Genomic DNA, 25,843 nt, shown 5'->3' on the forward strand with positions numbered 1-25,843 from the left:
GAACAGGTGTTGTATGTGGAGAATGAGGGCTGCAGTAGATATCTCAGATAGGGGGGAGGGAGGCCTAAGAGGGTTTTATAAATAAGCATCAACCAGTGGGTCTTGCGATGGGTATACAGAGATGACCAGTTTACAGAGGAGTATAGAGTGCCGTGATGGGTCCTACTAAGGAGCATTGGTGGCAAATCTGATGGTCGAATGGTAGAGACACATCAAGCCGCTCAAGGGCACCCTTACCTGCCGATCTATAAATTATGTCTCCGTAATCTAGCATGGGTAGGATGGTCATCTGAATCAGGGTTAGTTTGGCAGCTGGGGTGAAAGAGGAGCTATTACGATAGAGGAAACCAAGTCTAGCTTTAACTTTAGCCTGCAGCTTTGATATGTGCTGAGAGAAAGACAATGTGCCGTCTAGCCACACTCCCAAGTCCTTGTATGAGCTGACTACCTAAAGCTCTAAACCCTCAGAGGTTGTAATCACACCAGTGGGGAGAGGGGCCTTCTTCTTCCCAATCCACATGACCTTTGTTTTGTAGGTGTACAGAACAAGGTTAAGGGCAGAGAAAGCTTGTTGGACACTAAGAAAGCTTTGTTGGAGAGCGTTTAACACAAAATCCTGACTTAAGGATGAGTGTTTAGAATACTGATGTTAAGCTTTCGTGTTATAACCTTTCATTGCGAGAGACAGAGAGAGCGAGAGAGCGAGGGAGCGAGAGGGAGAGCGAGTGAGAGAGAGAGAGAGAGAGAGAGAGAGACAGGGAGAGCGAGAGAGCGAGAGAGCGAGAGAGAGGGAGAGCGAGTGAGAGAGAGGGAGAGCGAGTGAGAGAGAGGGAGAGCGAGTGAGAGAGAGAGAGAGAGAGAGAGAGAGAGAGAGAGAGAGACAGGGAGAGCGAGAGAGAGAGACTGTTGGAGCAATAAATTAATTAATGGCGAAATGGCACCCTCTTTTGGGCAATTTGAGGTCCGCAATCATCAATCTTTTGAAACAATGATCTGGGTAATGAATGGGCCCAATCTACCACTAGAGCATCTACTCTTGTCTCCTTGGTTCCAATATCTCTTCCTAAGAACGTCAGATCCTCACAGGTTATTGTTCAGAAGTGTCTTTCTGAGTAGTCAGCGAGTTAATCTGTCTGAGAAAGGGATTTTTGTTAGCTAATGTCCAAGTTAGACCAAAATTGTGTACCATATGCTAATTTTGTGTGTATGCATGTTGGTTAAAAGACAGGCCGTATCTCCATATTTATTTATTTTTTAAGTAAACCATAAAGTATTGAATGGAAAGGTGAACAAACAACAATGGCTTGCTGAACACATACATGGAGAAAACACCTCTACAACAGATTCACATGTATCACGGCACTATTCCACAGACAGTTTTAACACAAATATTCATGGAGAAAACACCTCTACAACAGATTCACATGTATTACTGCGACTGCTTATTACTGCAATTTTCCACAGAGAGTTTTAATACAAATTGAATAGACTGAATAGAAGGGAAAAGCAGATAATAATTCTAAAAACAAAACTTTTCATTATTTAAACAGTAGCATGTTCTACACTTAAGCAATAAAATCTGGAACCTGTCATTTAACAGAAGCGAAGCACTTAAATTCTGTCTTGAGCACAAAATGAAAAAGTAAGGAGTCATCCAATAGTGAAATGAAGGGTTATCTAAGCAAAAAGACTAGAGGGGGTGTGGTATATGGCCAATATACCACGGCTAAGGGCTGTTCTTAGTCACGACGCAACGTGGAGTGCCTGGATACAGCCCTTAGCCGTGGTATATTGGCCATATACTACAAACCCACAAGGTGCCTTATTGCTATTATAAACTGGTTACCAACGTAATTAGAGCAGTACAAATACTTGTTTTGTCATACCTGTGCTATACGGTGTGATATACCACGTCTGTCAGCCACTCAGCATTCAGGGCTCGAATCACCCATTTTATAATTAAGCAATAAGGCTGTCAAGAGCAGTGGGCTAAGGTCCAGTTCTCTGTGACATTTTAGAGACACATTTGCATATACCCACGCACACACACGATGAAGCTCCACTTTCACACACACACACACACACACACACACAAACACACACACACACACACACACACAAACACACACACACACAAACACACACACACACACACACACACACACACACACACACACACACACACACACACACGGAGCACAAGGAATGAATGTTGAGAGACAATTGACATTGAAAAAATATAAAAATAAGTTACATAAATAAATTGGGACTGGAATTTACATAAATAATGATTAGGTTAAATAATTGACAGAAACAATGATTAGGTTAAATAATTGACATAAATAATGATTAGGTTAAATAATTTACATAAATAATGATTAGGTTAAATAATTGACAGAAACAATGATTAGGTTAAATAATTGACATAAATAATGATTAGGTTAAATAATTTACATAAATAATGATTAGGTTAAATAATTGACATAAATAATGATTAGGTTAAATAATTTACATAAACAATGATTAGGTTAAATAATTGACATAAATAATGATTAGGTTAAATAATTTACATAAATAATGATTAGGTTAAATAATTGACAGAAACAATGATTAGGTTAAATAATTGACATAAATAATGATTAGGTTAAATAATTTACATAAATAATGATTAGGTTAAATAATTGACATAAATAATGATTAGGTTAAATAATTGACATAAATAATGATTAGGTTAAATAATTTACATAAATAATGATTAGGTTAAATATGTTAAAAGTTAAAGTTTGAAAGCATTGGGGGAAATGTATAGCGAAAGATATTATTAACAGGTGAATAGAGGAATGCAGTTAATGGTTAACAATGTTAAAATGTTGTTTGCTTTAAGGTACGATGCATATAGACTAGGTTCGTTAAAGCTTAGAAGGTTATAATGTTGTTTGCTTTAAGGTACGATGCATATAGACTAGGTTCGTTAAAGCTTAGAAGGTTAAAATGTTGTTTGCTTTAAGGTACGATGCATATAGACTTGGTTCGATGCATATAGACTTGGTTCGTTAAAGCTTAGAAGGTTATAATGTTGTTTGCTTTAAGGTACGATGCATATAGACTTGGTTCGATGCATATAGACTTGGTTCGTTAAAGCTTAGAAGGTTATAATGTTGTTTGCTTTAAGGTACGATGCATATAGACTTGGTTCGTTAAAGCTTAGAAGGTTATAATGTTGAACTGTTATAACGATGAAATGTTTAAATTGGTGGAACTTAAATATGTAATGGGAGTGATACATTGAGTTGGAGTAAGATTGTAATTGAGTGGTCTAAGGAAGAATAATGTTAAAGAATGAATGTTTAAAAGTTAAGGTTTATAATAAGGTACATTAAGGATGTTAGCTTGATCTGGAAATCCCCCAGTTAGAACGGTTAGGGGTGAAGCGGGTGGAAGTCCTGCTTAGGTGAAAAGTGGGGCCTAAAGGAGGCTGGAAAAGCACCCTTTTTTTAACGAGGACAGCATTCGATGTTCACCACTAGATGTGTCGTTAGAGTAGGTGTTAACCACAATGAGTTAGCAGAAAGGAAAATGGAGGGTATAAAATAATAAAATGATCTACATTATGAGCTCGCTGGAAGAACTTGTCGTCTGCTGGAAGAAGATTTTTGTTGGAGATTTTTAAGTTTAAAATATATTGTGATTTGTTTTATATATATTGGCCGTATTCCACACCCCCTCGGGCATTTTTGCTTAAATAACCATTTCACTATTAGATGACTCGTTGCCTTTTAATTTTATGCTCAATAAAGAATATAAGTGCATTGTGTACCACAGGTTTATTTTTACTGTTCTAATTACGTTAACCAGTTTTATAAGAGCAATAAGGCACGAAGGGGTGTGGTAAATGGCCAATATACCACGGCCAAGGGCTGTTAAGCTCGACGCAACGCGGAGTGCCTGGATACAGCCCTTAGCCGTGGTATGTTATCCATATAGCACAAACCACTGAGGTGCCTTATTGCTATTATAAACTGGTTACTAACGTAATTAGAAAAGTACAAATAAACCTGTGGTGTACAACGTAATATCCCACGGCTTTCAGCCAATCAGCATTCAGGGCTCGATCCACCTAGTTTATAAAACCATATAGTCTGTATGTTTCATACTGTATGTGTGTTTAATACCCTTGTGGGTTACACGTTAGAGCTATGCTCAAGGCCTGTGTTAGTTATGGTAAATATTCTAAACTTGGATTCAAGTCTTTGTCAAATTGTTCTCAACTATCTTCATACCAACTCTCTTAATAGCTACTATCTTCATACCGACTATCTTCATACCGACTGTCTTCATACCGACTGTCTTCATACCGACTGTCTTCATACCGACTATCTTCATACACTCTTAGAAAAAAGGCTTCCAAAAGGGTTCTTCAACTGTCCCCATAGGAAAACCCTTTTAGGTTCCAGATAGAACCCTTTCGAGTTCCAAATAGAACCCTTTGTGGGGTTCCTGCAGAGCAGGTGAAGGAGAAGACCAGGAGGAGGAGGAGAAGAAGAATACGGGAAAAAAAAAGAAGAAGAAGTGGAAAAAGAAAGACTGCTTCTCTACCCGACTGTGCTCGGCCCTCTCCAGGTGAAGAGGAAGTAGAGGAAAAGGAGCAGCCAGTGAACCAGCCACATCATATGCACAGACATTTATATTCACAATTTAGCATAACAAATACATTTTAAAAACGTAGGACTCTGATTATGTTTAAATGCACAATATTTGCAATCGCTTTAAATCATGTAATAATTCGGACAAAAACAGACAATTTGGGCCACCCAAGTAGTGCAGGGGTCTAAGGCCAGGGGTCTGAGGCATTATTACAGACCCAAGTTTGATCCCTGGCTGTATCACAACCGGCCGTGATCGGGAGTCCCATTGGGCGGGACACAATTGGCCCAGCGTCGTCCTGGTTAGGGGAGGGTTTGGCCAGGGGTGCTTTACTTAGCTCATTGCACTCTAGCGACTCCTTGTGGTGGGCCGGGCACCTACAGGCTGACCTTGGTCGTCAGTTGAACAGTGTTTCCTCCGACAATGTCCAGCTGGCTTCCGTGTTAAGCGGGCGGGGGTTAAGAATTGCGGTTTGGCGGGTCATGTTATGGACGACGCATGACTCGACCTTCGCCTCCCAGGCCCATTGGGGAGTTGAGGCGATGAGACAAGATCGAAAAAAGGAGTAAATAAAACACACAAAACCTTTTTTTTTTACAAGGGTTTTCATTTAATTGAACAACATCTGGAATGTGAGCACAAAGCAACGGGATGAAAAAGCACATGTAAAACAGCTACTAACTCTTTACTACCTGACTTGGAAAGAAATATTCTCAACACAGATTCAATACACATTTTTATGTGATGTAAACATGGATAGAAGGGAGCAGAAAATAGGTATATTATGTGTCTGAATTACTTTTGTTTTAAAAAGCTTGGCACTGCAATCCAATCTGGAAAGGAAACATTTCCTACAATAGAAGCATTTCTCGCTTAACCACAAAATCAGAAAGTGTTAACAGTTAAGAACCATCTGAGTTTTAACAGTTAAGAACCATCTGAGTGTTAACAGTTAAGAACCATCTGAGTGTTAACAGTTAAGAACCATCTGAGTGTTAACAGTTAAGAACCATCTGAGTGTTAACAGTTAAGAACCATCTGAGTGTTAACAGTTAAGAACCATCTGAGTGTTAACAGTTAAGAACCATCTGAGTGTTAACAGTTAAGAACCATCTGAGTGTTAACAGTTAAGAACCATCTGAGTGTTAACAGTTAAGAACCATCTGAGTTTTAACAGTTAAGAACCATCTGAGTGTTAACAGTTAAGAACCATCTGAGTGTTAACAGTTAAGAACCATCTGAGTGTTAACAGTTAAGAACCATCTGAGTGTTAACAGTTAAGAACCATCTGAGTTTTAACAGTTAAGAACCATCTGAGTGTTAACAGTTAAGAACCATCTGAGTGTTAACAGTTAAGAACCATCTGTGTTAACAGTTAAGAACCATCTGAGTGTTAACAGTTAAGAACCATCTGAGTGTTAACAGTTAAGAACCATCTGAGTGTTAACAGTTAAGAACCATCTGAGTGTTAACAGTTAAGAACCATCTGAGTGTTAACAGTTAAGAACCATCTGAGTGTTAACAGTTAAGAACCATCTGAGTGTTAACAGTTAAGAACCATCTGAGTGTTAACAGTTAAGAACCATCTGAGTGTTAACAGTTAAGAACCATCTGAGTGTTAACAGTTAAGAACCATCTGAGTGTTAACAGTTAAGAACCATCTGAGTGTTAACAGTTAAGAACCATCTGAGTGTTAACAGTTAAGAACCATCTGAGTGTTAACAGTTAGGAACCATCTGAGTGTTAACAGTTAAGAACCATCTGAGTGTTAACAGTTAAGAACCATCTGAGTGTTAACCGTTAAGAACCATCTGAGTGTTAACCGTTAAGAACCATCTGAGTGTTAACAGTTAAGAACCATCTGAGTGTTAACAGTTAAGAACCATCTGAGTGTTAACCGTTAAGAACCATCTGAGTGTTAACAGTTAAGAACCATCTGAGTGTTAACAGTTAAGAACCATCTGAGTGTTAACAGTTAAGAACCATCTGAGTGTTAACAGTTAAGAACCATCTGAGTGTTAACAGTTAAGAACCATCTGAGTTTTAACAGTTAAGAACCATCTGAGTGTTAACAGTTAAGAACCATCTGAGTGTTAACAGTTAAGAACCATCTGAGTGTTAACAGTTAAGAACCATCTGAGTGTTAACAGTTAAGAACCATCTGAGTGTTAACAGTTAAGAACCATCTGAGTGTTAACAGTTAAGAACCATCTGAGTGTTAACAGTTAAAGGAAAACTTTACCCAAATGTTTTATTTTGGTATTTGTTTCATTAGTAAATTGTTGACATAGTCCCAAAATGTTTTTTTGCGAGTCAGCAATCACGTTTTCAAGATATTTTTAACTTTCAAAATAGAATAATCATCCCCGTATGAGTCATTTTACATTATATGATGCTGCATTTTGCATCATAACAGGGATGATTTCTGTATTTCTGTAAACGTAGACATGGATTCAATACATGTAATGAAAGGTCAGAGCTATAGCACAATTTAAATTTAAAGGCAATGTTCCCATGTTCGAGGAAACCGGCAAAAGCTTCATGTGAAAATTTGAAAGAAACGTCCCATCTCAGGGTCCTTCATGTTCTGACATGAGGAATATATTCTATCCGACCTGGAGAAACACCTCGGTGACAATTCAAACAGCACCATTTAGGTGACATTACCTAAGTACCAGGGAACTACTATAAGGGAACTAGGGTGTGATGTCAGACCCCTCGTGGTCTCCTGAGTAGTATCATCTCACATATAGTCACCACACACAGGCACACACACACACACACAGACACACAGACACACACAGACACACACACATCCCTAACCCTAAACCTACCTCCTAACCCTTTTTCTAACCCTAATTCTAACCCTCACCCTAAACCTAACCCTAAAATAGCCAATGTCCTTATGGGCACGTGGGGAAATGTCCCCATGTGGGAGAATTTCCTTGTTTTACTATCCTTGTGGGGACTTGGGGGATTTGCAGTCTCCACAAGGATAGTAACAAACACACACATGTTAAGTTCTTCTATCCTCGTGGGGACCTAAGAATTCATTTCCAATCAAAATCCTATTTTCCCTAACCCCTTTCCCTAAACCTAACATTTCCCTTAACCCTAACCTTAACCTTATCCCATACCAAACCCTAAACCTAACCCTAGCCTTAAGCCTAACCACTAACCATTAACCCCTTACCCTAAACCTAACATTTCCCTTAACCCTATCCTTAACCTTAACCCATACCAAACCCTAAACCTAACTCTAAGCCTAACCACTAACCCCTTACCCTAAACCTAACATTTCCCTTAACCCTAACCTTAACCCATACCAAACCCTAAACCTAACCCTAGCCTTAAGCCTAACCACTAACCCCTTACCCTAAACCTAACCCTAGCCTTAAGCCTAACCACTAACCCCTTACCCTTACCCTAATTCTAACCATTAACCTAACCTCTATGCTTAACATAGCCATTGTCCTCATGGGGGTGTGGGAAATGTCATTTTCCTTGTGTTACTATCCTTGTGGGGACATTCAGGGATTTTTAGGTCCCCATAAGAATAGAAGCACCAACCAATTCACAAATACACACACACACACGCACGCACACACACACAACACAAAAGCATTGTATTGGTCTCCTGATCACCAGTGGTTCTGCAGTCTCTCTGAGCTGGGCATCCACTTGACTTTGGACTCATAGTCATAGATGACATCCCATATCTTCTTCACGGGCTCATAACCTTCGTTCATCCTCTCTAACACCTCCATGGGGATCTTAGGACACCATCTGAGAGGGAGGCATACAACGCGTCAACCACTATGCATGTGTGTGTGTGTGTATGTGTGTGTGTGTGTGTGTGTGTGTGTGTGTGTGTGTGTGTGTGTGTGTGTGTGTGTGTGTGTGTGTGTTAACAGTAGGTGACAGATGATACAAGCACAATTGTGCTTTGGTTTCTCTTCTCTTCTCATCAATACCTGTTGAGAATCTCTAATGGAAGGACAGGGAGGTCCTGAAACTCGATCCAGTAGCCTCTGCGAAACGCCTGAAAGAGACAAACACAGTATTGTCATAACAACATGTCCACACACACACACACAGGCAAAAGTAGTCCTTACCATTCTGACATAAGGCCACATCTCCCATTTCTGCAGATTGGTGTTGTCAATTACGATCGGATGGACTTTATTTTTGATGGCTTGAAGAACTGCAAGGAGCAACTCATACACATAAACATTCATCCCATCACACAATTAATGATTAAATCCACTAATTATTCAATCAACCAATCAATTAATCCATCACACAATTAATGGTCAAATTCACTAATTAATCAATCAACCAAACAATTGTTCAATCATACCATTTATAAAACATGAAGAGTTTCATTCCAAAACACTATATATCCATTTTCAAAAATGATAGTAAAATTAGATTTTTTTGTATTAATAACTTATGAAAGAGATTGACGTGTTTTTCCCCTCGAGGCATGGGGTTGTTAAAACACTTGTCTAGTTAAAGAAAGGTTAAATAAAAGTTTGTTTTTAAATTACAGACATGTATTAGTTTGAAACCTACCGCCAGATGGCGTCATTTCAGAGACAAACAATCACTATAGAATGAGGCTAGATTTATGATGAGTTGAATTTATACACTCAAGGTGCTAACTAGAACCATACAGGGTTCTTTGATTTTTCCCCATAGAGAGTAGAACCCTTTGCAGAGGGTTCTATCTAGAACTCTCTATGTAGGGTTCTTCAAAGAACCCCCTGTACAGTATATGGTTCTACATAGAACCCTCTATGAAACTGTATGTTATTTATATTTCCGTGTAGCATAAAATTAATCAACCAATCAATGTACATGAAAAAACACAGCTATTACAGTTAAACAAACAATTGTGAAAATCTCCCTTCAATAGAGCATGCTGGGAAATATTTCATATGGTTCTATGTAGAACCCTTCTTGCCTTCCAAAGAATCATCAAAGAACCCTTTCTTTCAAAAACAGTTCTTATGATATTAAAGGTTCTAGGTAGAACCCTTTGCCTTACTAAGAACCCTTGTCTTCCAAAATGTGTCCTTCTGATCAAAACAGTTCTTCGTAGAACCCTAAAAAAAACTTTTGGAAGCCTTTTTTCTAAGCGTGTATGTTAAATATACAGCAAACAAACATTAAATTCCAACTAGACAATGGATACATAGTGTTTGGAACCAAACCAATTGTCATACACATCTAACATCTATGAATAAAAAAATCTGAGGACAGCAATATTTGACACAGAATGCCCATGAGCATAAATTTCTGATTTAAAAATAAACACAAATGTGAGAAATTGGTAGATATAGTGTTTTGGAAATCTAATACAATAAATTAATAGATCAATAAATGAATTAATAAATGAATCGATAAACATATTAACCAGTCAATCCTATACCTACCTCTTTTGCGGTTCCATACATGAGCTTTGTTCAGGGATGTATCGCGGAACCCAACCATCTTCCCGTCCACCCTGAAGTAGTCGTCTGTGCTGAAGGCTTCTCCAGAACCATACATCTCCAAGATATTACTGTAGAAAACACACACTCACACTCAACATCTACTCAGACAGAACACATACACAGCTTGTATAGAGAAGTGTGTGTGTGTGTGTGTGTGTGTGTGTGTGTGTGTGTGTGTGTGTGTGTGTGTGTGTGTGTGTGTGTGTGTGTGTGTGTGTGTGTGTGTGTGTGTGTGTGTGTGTGTGTGTGTGTGGTGACTATACCTGTGAGATGATACTACTCAGGACACCACTAGGGGTCTGACATCACACTCTAGTTCCCTTATAGTACCCTGGTTCGGGGTGGGGGGGGCGGGGGGTTGCAGTATCCCTACTATAGCTACCCTTCTCTTCCAGGGGCACAGGGTTGATAAGACCCAGCTTTGTCTACAGCGACGTTTCCAAACTCTGGGTGGACGTTTTGTTTTTTTAGATTGATTTAAATAATCAACTAATCATCAAGCTTTGATCATTTGAATCAGCTGTGTAGTGATGGGGGGGGGGAACAGAAACGTGGACCCATCGGGGTCCCGAGGACCGAGTTTGGGAAACACTGAGCTAGAGAGTCAGGAGAACTGAGTCTAAACCTACTCTTCTGTTGTTAACTTACTTTGATCATTTTAATCAGCTGTGTAGTGATGGGGGGGGAAAACAGAAACGTGGACCCATCGGGGTCCCGAGGACCGAGTTTGGGAAACACTGAGCTAGAGGGTCAGGAGAACTGAGTCTAAACCTACTCTTCTGTTGTTAACTTAACTACAACACCTCTTCTGAAGTATAGCCATAACACTTCCACAACACAAGGATGGAAGAGTCTAGTGACTAGAAAGGCCAATAGAAAGGTTTTGTTTTTGCTCTTAACAGTTTGAATGTCTATATGGATTGTAATTAGGGTTGAATATGTTCCCGGGTATTTTACAAATGTTCCATACCGAGAATAAATCACTTTTCTCACGGTAACCCGGATTTCCCGCAAAAACTGGAAGGGTCATTCAAAAGCATTATAAAGCGTATAAATCAGCCGACTGTATATGTCTGGATTTGTTTAGAGATTTGTCTGAAAATTCAGACCTGATGCTACCTGACTCTGATGAGCCCTACATTAAAGACATACAATGAGCCCTACATTAAAGACATATCATGAGCCCTCCATTAAATACATATAATGAGCCCTCCATTAAATACATATAATGAGCCCTCCATTAAATACATATAATGAGCCCTCCATTAAATACATATAATGAGCCCTCCATTAAATACATATTATGAGCCCTACATTAAATACATATATGAGCCCTCCATTAAATACATATAATGAGTCCTACATGAAATACATATAATGAGCCCTCCATTAAATACATATTATGAGCCCTACATTAAATACATATAATGAGCCCTCCATTAAATACATATAATGAGTCCTACATGAAATACATATAATGAGCCCTACATTAAATACATATAATGAGCCCTCCATTAAATACATATAATGAGTCCTACATTAAAGACATCTTATGAGCCCTACATTAAATACATATAATGAGCCCTCCATTAAATACATATAATGAGCCCTACATTAAATACATATAATGAGCCCTCCATTAAATACATATAATGAGCCCTCCATTAAATACATATAATGAGCCCTCCATTAAATACATATAATGAGCCCTACATGAAATACATATAATGAGCCCTCCATTAAATACATATAATGAGCCCTCCATTAAATACATATAATGAGCCCTCCATTAAATACATATAATGAGCCCTCCATTAAATACATATAATGAGCCCTACATTAAAGACATCTTATGAGCCCTACATTAAATACATATATGAGCCCTCCATTAAATACATATAATGAGCCCTACATTAAAGACATCTTATGAGCCCTACATTAAATACATATATGAGCCCTCCATTAAAGACATTTTATGAGCCCTACATTACATACATATAATGAGCCCTACATTAAATACATTAGCCAATAGGCTACATACATGATATGGGCTACTGCACATTATGCTTGACAGAAAAACATAAAAGCCCATAGATGTAGCTAGCTAGCTACATGCTCTCTTGGGTAAATAAATGAAACTAGCTCCAGTAGGCTACGGCCTAAGCCGTATTGTATTATACTGTATTTAAGCACTAGGGAGTGTGGTATATGGCCAATATACCACGGCTAAGGGCTGTTCTTAGTCAAGACGCAACACAGTGTGCCTGGATACAGCCCTTTGCCACGGCATATTGGCCATATACCACAAACCTCCAAGGTGCCTTATTGCTATTATAAACTGGTTACCAACTTAATTAGAGCAGTAAAAATACTTGTTTTGTCACACCTGTGGTATATGGTCTGATATACCACGGCTGTCAGCCACTCAGCATTCAGGGCTCGTGGTATACAGTCTGATATCCAGGTTGTATCACATCAGACCGTGATTGGGAGTCCCATAGGGCGGCGCACAATTGGCCCAGCGTCGTCCAGGTTTGGCCAGGGTAGGCCGTCATTGAAAATAAGAATTTGTTCTTAATTGACTTGCCTAGTTAAATAAAGGATAAATCAAATTAAAATTAAAAATAAAAATTATATATATACCATGATGAGATGCTAGATCTGTGAAGTCTGCGCTCCACACTGAGATTGGCTGTCTGTCGCCACCTTGAGCGTTGATGATTCATCATGCAGACCACATTTAAACATTCCATATCATTTAACAGTTCCATTTCATGCCATGCTGTTCATGATAATAATGTATTATAATTTACTGGTTTCTCTCCGTTACTTATCCCCGGAAACACCATTCAACCCTAGATTATATAGGTATCCTGTGCAGCCCAATTCTGAGCTTTTGCCCTATTATTGGCCAAAGATGTGATGTAATTGGTCAAAAGACCATAAGATCAGAATTGTAAAAACAACCATAAGGCTCAGTTAAAAAGAGTAATAAATAAAATGACACAAACGGCCATGGGACCCTGAAAAGACAAGGTGAAAAATCAGTCGATGTTCCCTTGAGCAAGGCCCTTAACACTAATTGCTCCTGTAATTGCTCCTCTGGATAAGAGCGTCTGCTAAATGACAAAAATGTTTTGAAGGTTATGGGTGACTGTGAGAGGCAAGCATCCCTCTCTGCAGACAGTGTTTTTAACCAAACATTATCAGACAAGTGCATAAGATGGCTTCAAGCCCCTCCCATGTACTTCTCTCTGATGATCAGCTCCTCCCTTCAGGCGGACGCTCTAGATAACATGTAAACAGCCTAACCAGCTCTGCTAGGGCGAGTAGAATGGTCAGAGTGAGGCAGTGGCGGTCGGCGATGTTTATGACGAGGGAGGACGTTTTTGTTTTTCATGAGCACGGCCTTATTTCTATTACAGCATATTGGATGACTGTCATTCATATTCCATTCCCCAAGCTCAATGTAACAGCGATAGGTTTAGGCTACCACACGATACTCTAAATTTCCCTATAGCCACCTATCAATCAAAGTCTACAGCATGGGTGCACACAGGTGGAGAGAACATTTTGAGTTCCCTTTCATAGCAGCCACGTTGCATTTCTTCTCGTACCTTAGGCGCTCTCCTCCTCTCTGCTTTTCCCTTCATTGGTGGACTTCAATGCACAACCCATCAGCTGCATGTGACCAAGTGAGAAAAAATCAATAAAAAGCTAAACCATATCATAACCACTGCACACAGCCTACATCATTGTCACCATATTAGCTAATGATGGCAGGCCCAACTGTCTGTAAACACACGGCCTACATCATTGTCACCATATTAGCTAATGATGGCAGGCCCAACTGTCTGTAAACACACGGCCTACATCATTGTCACCATATTAGCTAATGATGGCAGGCCCAACTGTCTGTAAACACACGGCCTACATCATTGTCACCATATTAGCTAATGATGGCAGGCCCAACTGCCTGTAAACACACGGCCTACATCATTGTCACCATATTAGCTAATGATGGCAGGCCCAACTGCCTGTAAACACACGGCCTACATCATTGTTACCATATTAGCTAATGATGGCAGGCCCAACTGCCTGTAAACACACGGCCTACATCATTGTTACCATATTAGCTAATGATGGCAGGCCCAACTGCCTGTAAACACACGGCCTACATCATTGTTACCATATTAGCTAATGATGGCAGGCCCAACTGTCTGTAAACACACGGCCTACATCATTGTTACCATATTAGCTAATGATGACAGGCCCAACTGCCTGTAAACACACGGCCTACATCATTGTTACCATATTAGCTAATGATGGCAGGCCCAACTGCCTGTAAACACACGGCCTACATCATTGTTACCATATTAGCTAATGATGGCAGGCCCAACTGTCTGTAAACACACGGCCTACATCATTGTTACCATATTAGCTAATGATGACAGGCCCAACTGTCTGTAAACACACGGCCTACATCATTGTCACCATATTAGCTAATGATGACAGGCCCAACTGTCTGTAAACACACGGCCTACATCATTGTCACCATATTAGCTAATGATGGCAGGCCCAACTGTCTGTAAACACACGGCCTACATCATTGTCACCATATTAGCTAATGATGGCAGGCCCAACTGTCTGTAAACACACGGCCTACATCATTGTCACCATATTAGCTAATGATGACAGGCCCAACTGTCTGTAAACACACGGCCTACATCATTGTCACCATATTAGCTAATGATGACAGGCCCAACTGTCTGTAAACACACGGCCTACATCATTGTCACCATATTAGCTAATGATGACAGGCCCAACTGTCTGTAAACACACGGCCTACATCATTGTCACCATATTAGCTAATGATGGCAGGCCCAACTGCCTGTAAACACACGGCCTACATCATTGTCACCATATTAGCTAATGATGACAGGCCCAACTGTCTGTAAACACACGGCCTACATCATTGTCACCATATTAGCTAATGATGACAGGCCCAACTGTCTGTAAACACACGGCCTACATCATTGTCACCATATTAGCTAATGATGACAGGCCCAACTGTCTGTAAACACACGGCCTACATCATTGTTACCATATTAGCTAATGATGACAGGCCCAACTGTCTGTAAACACACGGCCTACATCATTGTTACCATATTAGCTAATGATGGCAGGCCCAACTGCCTGTAAACACACGGCCTACATCATTGTTACCATATTAGCTAATGATGGCAGGCCCAACTGCCTGTAAACACACGGCCTACATCATTGTTACCATATTAGCTAATGATGGCAGGCCCAACTGCCTGTAAACACACGGCCTACATCATTGTTACCATATTAGCTAATGATGGCAGGCCCAACTGCCTGTAAACACACGGCCTACATCATTGTTACCATATTAGCTAATGATGGCAGGCCCAACTGTCTGTAAACACACGGCCTACATCATTGTTACCATATTAGCTAATGATGACAGGCCCAACTGCCTGTAAACACACGGCCTACATCATTGTTACCATATTAGCTAATGATGGCAGGCCCAACTGCCTGTAAACACACGGCCTACATCATTGTTACCATATTAGCTAATGATGGCAGGCCCAACTGTCTGTAAACACACGGCCTACATCATTGTTACCATATTAGCTAATGATGACAGGCCCAACTGTCTGTAAACACACGGCCTACATCATTGTCACCATATTAGCTAATGATGACAGGCCCAACTGTCTGTAAACACACGGCCTACATCATTGTCACCATATTAGCTAATGATGGCAGGCCCAACTGTCTGTAAACACACGGCCTACATCATTGTCACCATATTAGCTAATGATGGCAGGCCCAACTGTCTGTAAACACACGGCCTACATCATTGTCACCATATTAGCTAATGATGACAGGCCCAACTGTCTGTAAACACACGGCCTACATCATTGTCACCATATTAGCTAATGATGACAGGCCCAACTGTCTGTAAACACACGGCCTACATCATTGTCACCATATTAGCTAATGATGACAGGCCCAACTGTCTGTAAACACACGGCCTACATCATTGTCACCATATTAGCTAATGATGGCAGGCCCAACTGCCTGTAAACACACGGCCTACATCATTGTCACCATATTAGCTAATGATGACAGGCCCAACTGTCTGTAAACACACGGCCTACATCATTGTCACCATATTAGCTAATGATGACAGGCCCAACTGTCTGTAAACACACGGCCTACATCATTGTCACCATATTAGCTAATGATGACAGGCCCAACTGTCTGTAAACACACGGCCTACATCATTGTTACCATATTAGCTAATGATGACAGGCCCAACTGTCTGTAAACACACGGCCTACATCATTGTTACCATATTAGCTAATGATGGCAGGCCCAACTGCCTGTAAACACACGGCCTACATCATTGTTACCATATTAGCTAATGATGGCAGGCCCAACTGCCTGTAAACACACGGCCTACATCATTGTTACCATATTAGCTAATGATGGCAGGCCCAACTGCCTGTAAACACACGGCCTACATCATTGTTACCATATTAGCTAATGATGGCAGGCCCAACTGCCTGTAAACACACGGCCTACATCATTGTTACCATATTAGCTAATGATGGCAGGCCCAACTGTCTGTAAACACACGGCCTACATCATTGTTACCATATTAGCTAATGATGACAGGCCCAACTGCCTGTAAACACACGGCCTACATCATTGTTACCATATTAGCTAATGATGGCAGGCCCAACTGCCTGTAAACACACGGCCTACATCATTGTTACCATATTAGCTAATGATGGCAGGCCCAACTGTCTGTAAACACACGGCCTACATCATTGTTACCATATTAGCTAATGATGACAGGCCCAACTGTCTGTAAACACACGGCCTACATCATTGTTACCATATTAGCTAATGATGACAGGCCCAACTGTCTGTAAACACACAGCCTACATCATTGTTACCATATTAGCTAATGATGACAGGCCCAACTGTCTGTAAACACACGGCCTACATCATTGTCACCATATTAGCTAATGATGGCAGGCCCAACTGCCTGTAAACACACGGCCTACATCATTGTTACCATATTAGCTAATGATGGCAGGCCCAACTGTCTGTAAACACACGGCCTACATCATTGTTACCATATTAGCTAATGATGACAGGCCCAACTGTCTGTAAACACACGGCCTACATCATTGTCACCATATTAGCTAATGATGGCAGGCCCAACTGTCTGTAAACACACGGCCTACATCATTGTCACCATATTAGCTAATGATGACAGGCCCAACTGTCTGTAAACACACGGCCTACATCATTGTCACCATATTAGCTAATGATGACAGGCCCAACTGTCTGTAAACACACGGCCTACATCATTGTCACCATATTAGCTAATGATGACAGGCCCAACTGTCTGTAAACACACGGCCTACATCATTGTCACCATATTAGCTAATGATGGCAGGCCCAACTGCCTGTAAACACACGGCCTACATCATTGTCACCATATTAGCTAATGATGACAGGCCCAACTGTCTGTAAACACACGGCCTACATCATTGTCACCATATTAGCTAATGATGACAGGCCCAACTGTCTGTAAACACACGGCCTACATCATTGTCACCATATTAGCTAATGATGACAGGCCCAACTGTCTGTAAACACACGGCCTACATCATTGTTACCATATTAGCTAATGATGACAGGCCCAACTGTCTGTAAACACACGGCCTACATCATTGTTACCATATTAGCTAATGATGGCAGGCCCAACTGCCTGTAAACACACGGCCTACATCATTGTTACCATATTAGCTAATGATGGCAGGCCCAACTGCCTGTAAACACACGGCCTACATCATTGTTACCATATTAGCTAATGATGGCAGGCCCAACTGCCTGTAAACACACGGCCTACATCATTGTTACCATATTAGCTAATGATGGCAGGCCCAACTGCCTGTAAACACACGGCCTACATCATTGTTACCATATTAGCTAATGATGGCAGGCCCAACTGTCTGTAAACACACGGCCTACATCATTGTTACCATATTAGCTAATGATGACAGGCCCAACTGCCTGTAAACACACGGCCTACATCATTGTTACCATATTAGCTAATGATGGCAGGCCCAACTGCCTGTAAACACACGGCCTACATCATTGTTACCATATTAGCTAATGATGGCAGGCCCAACTGTCTGTAAACACACGGCCTACATCATTGTTACCATATTAGCTAATGATGACAGGCCCAACTGTCTGTAAACACACGGCCTACATCATTGTTACCATATTAGCTAATGATGACAGGCCCAACTGTCTGTAAACACACGGCCTACATCATTGTCACCATATTAGCTAATGATGGCAGGCCCAACTGTCTGTAAACAAACGGCCTACATCATTGTCACCATATTAGCTAATGATGGCAGGCCCAACTGTCTGTAAACACACGGCCTACATCATTGTCACCATATTAGCTAATGATGACAGGCCCAACTGTCTGTAAACACACGGCCTACATCATTGTCACCATATTAGCTAATGATGACAGGCCCAACTGTCTGTAAACACACGGCCTACATCATTGTCACCATATTAGCTAATGATGACAGGCCCAACTGTCTGTAAACACACGGCCTACATCATTGTCACCATATTAGCTAATGATGGCAGGCCCAACTGCCTGTAAACACACGGCCTACATCATTGTCACCATATTAGCTAATGATGACAGGCCCAACTGTCTGTAAACACACGGCCTACATCATTGTCACCATATTAGCTAATGATGACAGGCCCAACTGTCTGTAAACACACGGCCTACATCATTGTCACCATATTAGCTAATGATGACAGGCCCAACTGTCTGTAAAGACACGGCCTACATCATTGTCACCATATTAGCTAATGATGACAGGCCCAACTGTCTGTAAACACACGGCCTACATCATTGTCACCATATTAGCTAATGATGACAGGCCCAACTGTCTGTAAACACACGGCCTACATCATTGTCACCATATTAGCTAATGATGACAGGCCCAACTGTCTGTAAACACACGGCCTACATCATTGTCACCATATTAGCTAATGATGACAGGCCCAACTGTCTGTAAACACACGGCCTACATCATTGTCACCATACACAGTCCAGTTCAAAGTGAATGATGACAGGCCCAACTGCCTGTAAAAACACAGTCCAGTTCAAAGTGAATGATGACAGGCCCAACTGCCTGTAAACACACAGTCCAGTTCATAGTGAATGATGGCAGGCCCAACTGCCTGTAAACACACAGTCCAGTTCAAAGTGAATGATGACAGGCCCAACTGTCTGTAAACCCAGGCGACAAATATGTGCGTAAACCATGCGCACTTCTTCATTTCTACGCCAAGTGTGAGATTTATCAATGTGAACGTTTGCTTGAGAGTGTGTGTAAATTTACGCACAGCCTTGACCATGCGTACACGCAATGTTAAATGGTGGAATGAGGCAACTGTTTGTCAAAATTAGAATGGGGAAAATATATGTTGAAAATGTGTGAAATTGTGAGAGTAGTCATATAGTTATTTTTCGATTTCATTCCACTTATATTGTGAAATCATGATATGACATATATTGACAGGCTATTTCATATAATTTGATCACAGTCCATTTGTTATGATAATAATCCATATAAAGCACCGTAATTTGTTAAATTAAAGGCACGTGCGAAATATAGAAGACTGAGATAATGGGAAATCGAATGAGAGGTGGCTGATCTTGCTGTTTGAAACGCGCATTTTTATAGGTGTTTTTTTGTTGTTGCAGAAAGTACAGATTGGCTAATCAGATATTCTTTCCCAAAACCAATTTTACAGGATTTTTGAGAAGTTATAAGATCTACATCCAAGTGCTATCCACCCTCGGGTTTTTTTTGGCAACGGGTACTTTTCAGCGGGAGCTTAACGATCTGTATCTCACAGCCCTCAATAAGCCAATGTTTTTTTTGGACGCAATCATCAGCATAAAGACGCTGCTGAATGTGGTGGCAATGTGGCCAAGCGGAACACACTGCAGGAGGAAGCTGTTGAGGATGGATGGGTGTTGAGTGTTGCCTACTCATTTAAAGTATATTTACCGTTGCTAAAGCAACTTGAATTGTCCTAATGGTCCTCTCTTTGTAGCTATGTTTTTATTTTTACTGGTAAAGCCACAACGGAGAGAGCCAAATAAAACATGTTTAATTGTACTCGACCTCTGACACTAGCACGACCTATTTCAGTCAAAAATATATATAATTCGTAGTTTTTTTTTTGTCGTTGTATATTCCCAACGGGTTTTAAAGGGATGATCTGAAACATATATGATTCATTCCCTAGACCCATAACCATGTAATCTTCGTGAATGCGCGTCTAATTTATAGAGAAGTGAAAGCCTTCTGCATCCAATTCTAGTCCTATATTATTCAAGCATGTCATCAGAATGATCAGGATAAGGACAACAAACCTTATTTAATTTAACTGTCGAAAGCAAGGAAGCAACACTATAGAGAGAAAGAGGAGGTAGCCTAATAACAGGGGAAATATTATTTCAAAAGATATATATTCGCTAGCCTATAGGCCGCATGTGCTGCAACAGAATCGCATGTTCTCTCCCTGCTTTATCATAGTTTGAACGAGGTGCATAATTCCAGTCCTTATAAAACAGTATAATACAACACAGTACAATAATACAGTTTATACTAAAAAAGATTAGCCTAGCTTGTTTAATTTATTTACGCAAGAGAGCATGGCTACATCTATGTGCTTTTATGTTTTTTCCTGTGGCGTGTAATGTTTTTGTCGGAAAATAACGGGTTAAGCGGGAGAAAAGTGATTTCTTCTCTGGATTTGTAAAATACCCATATTCAAACCTCCTAAATCCTAAGTCCTAAATAGTTTGCAATTTGAGTATCCTAAAAAAAAAAAACATTTTATAGTAGGCTATGTGACATTTAAAAAATGTGTTATACTTTAAATGCCAAGATATCATACTCATTTCGGCTTTGACAACAGTTGAAAATCAGATATGGGAATATGCTATCGAAATTAACCAATAACACAAAAACAACGCAATTGCGCATGAAGCATTCTCACTATGCCACAATAGAAGGTTTTATAGTAGCCTAGGGTTTAATTGCAGGATGTTATACTCATTTCGGCTCTTCATCTGTATATGTATAGTAGAATTCGATGAACACTTTTCCACAATGAATTGGAAGAGGTGGGCTGCAAGTTATAGGCCATAGTTCTCTTCAAGTAGCCAAACAACAAAACTACCTTACTTAATTGGGAAGATGCCAATCGTGAAGCTTCTGTGGTGGTGTTCTAATGTAGGCCAAGGAGTTGTTTTCTCCTTAAAATTCTAAGGAGTATTGCATTGTAGTCGACATCTTTGAAAACAGAGGTTTTTTTAATCATCAGATCAAATCAAATGTATTTCTAAAGCCCTTCTTACATCAGCTGATATCTCAAAGTGCTGTACAGAAACCCAGCCTAAAACCCCAAACAGAAAGCAATGCAGGTGTAGAAGCACGGTGGCTAGGAAAAACTCCCTAGAAAGGCCAGAACCTAGGAAGAAACCTAGAGAGGAACCAGGCTATGAGGGGTGGCCAATCCTCTTCTGGCTGTGCCGGGTGGAGATTATAACAGAACATGGATAAAATGTTCAAATGTTCATAGATGACAAGCAGGGTCAAATAATAATAATCACAGTGGTTGTTGAGGGTGCGACAGGTCAGCACCTCAGGAGTAGTTAGATTTTTATTTTATTTTTTACAAATACATGTTAAGATGATCAATAGGCTACATCAATACTGGTGTCTAAGACAATTTTCCCCTCAGGGACAGTTCATCCTATCCTATCCTATATTTCAAAATAATTTACAGAAGCTATATCAATGTAGTCTGTGCTATAAATGAACTGAAAACTCCTGTACAAGTTTTACATTTCCGACATATCCGACAAGAATATGCTAATCAAGGATAGGATGGAGAACAATTCACACTGTATATTTAAAACTATTTATTTTGATAACGGTAAATCGAATTGTTTATTTTAGCAATGTATTTATTATCATCAAGAAAAACGACTTTTTTATCCTCCTCGTGCGATATTAAAAAAAAAGTTTACCTTGCCCGACTTGTCTTCCCTGATCCGGGGAGTCCTCTGAGAATTATGATTTTCCTTGTCCTCTTTCTCCCCATTTTCAGTTCGTTTACCGTTGCAACTACTTTATAATAATCCTTAAAACTAATTTATTACACCTTTCTGATGGTTTCTAACACCGTTGAGTGGTCGAGAGCTCCACGTCTAGTCTGTCTGTATGGTAACGTCTTCTAGAATAGCCTACTGATCAACCAATAGTTTTGCTACGGACCCAACCGCAGGAAACTACGGTACTTTCCTGTCACGTACCAGCGATTCATTACATGATGATGATGATGATGATGGTGATGATGGTGATTGACAGTTTTAGATGTACGAGGTTAAGGAATAACAGTATTTCAAAGGTTGATTTGTATTTGGGAACATATTAATTTAAATGCCTCAAGAACAACATGCTAGGCTATATGTAGCCTAAATGTAAAACAAATAAATAAGGACAGCCTAAACTCAAAGCTTTACACATTCATTTAAGCCTCCTGGTTAAGAAAACAACACATTACAGGCCTATATATTTGTGTTACTTTTTCTCTCATGGCTAACTAACAGGAAGTTAGAAAAGACAGGCTGAGTAGGCTGGGAGTTTACAGTGCATTCAGAAAGAATTCAGACTTCTTCTTGTCCTTTTCCACATTTTATTACATTACAGCCTTATTATAAAATCGATTACACCATTTTTTCCTTCATCAATCTACACACAATACCCCATAATGACAAAGCAAAAACATTCTTATTATTTTTTGCAGATGTAGTAAAAATAAACAACTGAAAGTGAGCTCAGGTGCATCCTGTTTCTACAACTTGGTTGAAGTCCACCTGTGGTAAATTAAATTTATTGGACATGATTTGGAAAGGCACACACACCGGGTGACAGTGCATGTCAGAGCAAAAACCAAGCCATGAGGTCGAAGGAATTGTCGGTAGAGCTCAGAGGAAGGATTGCGTCGAGGCACAGATCTGAGGAAGGGTACCAATAAATATCTGCAGCATTGAAGGTCCCCAAGAACACAGTGGCCTCCATCACTCTTAAATGGAAGAGGTATGGAACCACCAAGACTACTACACAAAGGTGGCATGACTATGGAAATTACAGTATTCTCAATCAGGGTAGGATGGAGAAGAAGCTGCCGTTTCTTTTAAAGGTCAGGAAATTCTGACAGAAGAACAAACACAACAATCCAGCTGTGTTTTCTTCCTTAATTAGATGTGATGTGAAATGATATTCATCCCACCATGTCACAACAGCAGGTTCAGTCAGCACACTATTGCTCTTGTCACTGCATGACAGGACACAACCATCCATGCTATTAATACTCTCCCCACCGTACAACTGACAGGCCAATTGGCACATACATGACTCTTATTGAATTTTCACGTGTGCGAGAATTTGGGAAATGTAATCAAAGCCTGTTGGATGACAACTTGTATTTAACCAGGAAAGAAGAATTAATAACTGACTTTGTCCTGCATAACATAGATACAGCAGATCCCTTTATTGCATGGGACACGTTTAAATGTGCCTTTAGAGGCCATGCAAAAGAAATATAGGTCAAAAGGCTCTATGCTAACAAAGGAAATAGAAGCTCTTTCAGAACAGATAGATAGCAATAAAAACAGTATCATGGAGGCTCAGAATACGTTAGAGTTAAAACAAAAAGACATGGAGGAAATTACTCAAGAAAGATAGAAAGAAAAATAAATCTAACTGGATGGATTATGGGGGAAAATGCTTCTTTTTTTTCTTCAATATTCAACATAGAAATGCTCCCAAAAATAATTGACTGAAACTTGTCACAAATGACAGCGTCACCGATGATTTACCAAACAAAAAGAAAGAGGAAGCAAAGTACTTTAATTAAGCTTTTCATTTCAGTCTCCTCCATCTCCATTAACCAACATTAATTGTAAGGATTGTTTCACTATTAATATTGTAACATTAACAGACTCAGACTCAAGGCAAAATTACATATGAGGAAATTCTTGATTAAATTAAAGCCTTTAATTCCAGGAAAACTCAGGGGCAGGATGGCATACCAGGTATACCAAACATTTGTTTATGTACTCAGAGGACTGTTACTAGCAAGTTTTAACTTTATTATTATTATTTATTCCTTTAAAAATGTTAGATTATCAGATACTCAACAATAAGGTCTGATGTCATTATTACTGAAACAGGACCCAAGTGTAAATACACTGCTAAAAAAAAATAAAGGGAACACTTTAACAACACAATGTAACTCCAAGTCAATCACACTTCTGTGAAATCAAACTGTCCACTTAGGAAGCAACACTGATTGACAATACATTTCACATGCTGTTGTGCAAATGGAATAGACAACAGGTGGAAATTATAGGCAATTAGCAAGACACCCCCAATAAAGGAGTGGTTCTGCAGGTGGTGACCACAGACCACTTCTCAGTTCCTATGCTTCCTGGCTGATGTTTTGGTCACTTTTGAATGCTGGCGGTGCTTTCACTCTAGTGATAGCATGAGACGGAGTCTACAACCCACACAAGTGGCTCAGGTAGTGCAGCTCATCCCGGATGGCTCATCAATGCGAGCTGTGGCAAGAAGGTTTGCTGTGTCTGTCAGCGTAGTGTCCAGAGCATGCAGGCGCTACCAGGAGACAGGCCAGTACATCAGGAGACGTGGAGGAGGCCGTAGGAGGGCAACAACCCAGCAGCAGGACCGCTACCTCCGCCTTTGTGCAAGGAGGAGCAGGAGGAGCACTGCCAGAGCCCTGCAAAATGACCTCCAGCAGGCCACAAATGTGCATGTGTCTGCTCAAACGGTCAGAAACAGACTCCATGAGGGTGGTATGAGGGCCCGACATCCACAGGTGGGGGGGTTGTGCTTACAGTCCAACACCGTGCAGGATGTTTGGCATTTGCCAGAGAACACCAAGATTGGCAAATTCACCACTGGCGGCCTGTGCTCTTCACAGATAAAAGCAGGTTCACACTGAGCATATGTGACAGACGTGACAGAGTCTGGAGACTCCGTGGAGAACGTTCTGCTGCCTGCAACATCCTCCAGCATGACCAGTTTGGCAGTGGGTCAGTCATTGTGTGGGGTGGCATTTCTTTGGGGGGCCGCACAGCCCTCCATGTACTCGCCAGAGGTAGCCTGACTGCCATTAGATGAGATCCTCAGATCCCTTGTGAGACCATATTTTGGTGCGGCTGGCCCTTGGTTCCTCCTAATGCAAGACAATGCTAGACCTCATGTGGCTGGAGTGTGTCAGCAGTTCCTGTAAGAGGAAGGCATTGATGCTATGGACTGGCCCGCCCATTCCCCAGACCTGAATCCAATTGAGCACATCTGGGACATCATGTCTCGCTCCATCCACCAACGCCACGTTGCACCACAGACTGTCCAGGAGTTGGCGGATGCTTTAGTCCAGGTCTGGGAGGAGATCCCTCAGGAGACCATCCGCCACCTCATCAGAAGCATGCCCAGGCGTTG

At 40.6% G+C, this 25,843-nt stretch overlaps 1 protein-coding gene across 1 annotated transcript; it reads right to left on the reverse strand.

Annotated features, from left to right (window-relative positions):
* Positions 1-7,979: 7,979 nt before the first annotated feature.
* LOC110509390 (NEDD4-binding protein 2-like 1) lies at positions 7,980-22,580 on the reverse strand. Its single transcript, XM_036967879.1, has 5 exons — positions 22,345-22,580; positions 10,083-10,210; positions 8,760-8,848; positions 8,619-8,686; positions 7,980-8,430 (listed from the first exon to the last, which is right to left on the reverse strand). The coding sequence occupies exons 1-5, from the start codon at positions 22,416-22,418 to the stop codon at positions 8,286-8,288; spliced, it is 504 nt and encodes a 167-aa protein (XP_036823774.1). The 5' UTR covers positions 22,419-22,580; the 3' UTR covers positions 7,980-8,285.
* Positions 22,581-25,843: the final 3,263 nt, after the last annotated feature.

This window comes from Oncorhynchus mykiss, chromosome Y (genome assembly GCF_013265735.2).
Source record: "Oncorhynchus mykiss isolate Arlee chromosome Y, USDA_OmykA_1.1, whole genome shotgun sequence".
Taxonomy (NCBI): domain Eukaryota; kingdom Metazoa; phylum Chordata; class Actinopteri; order Salmoniformes; family Salmonidae; genus Oncorhynchus; species Oncorhynchus mykiss.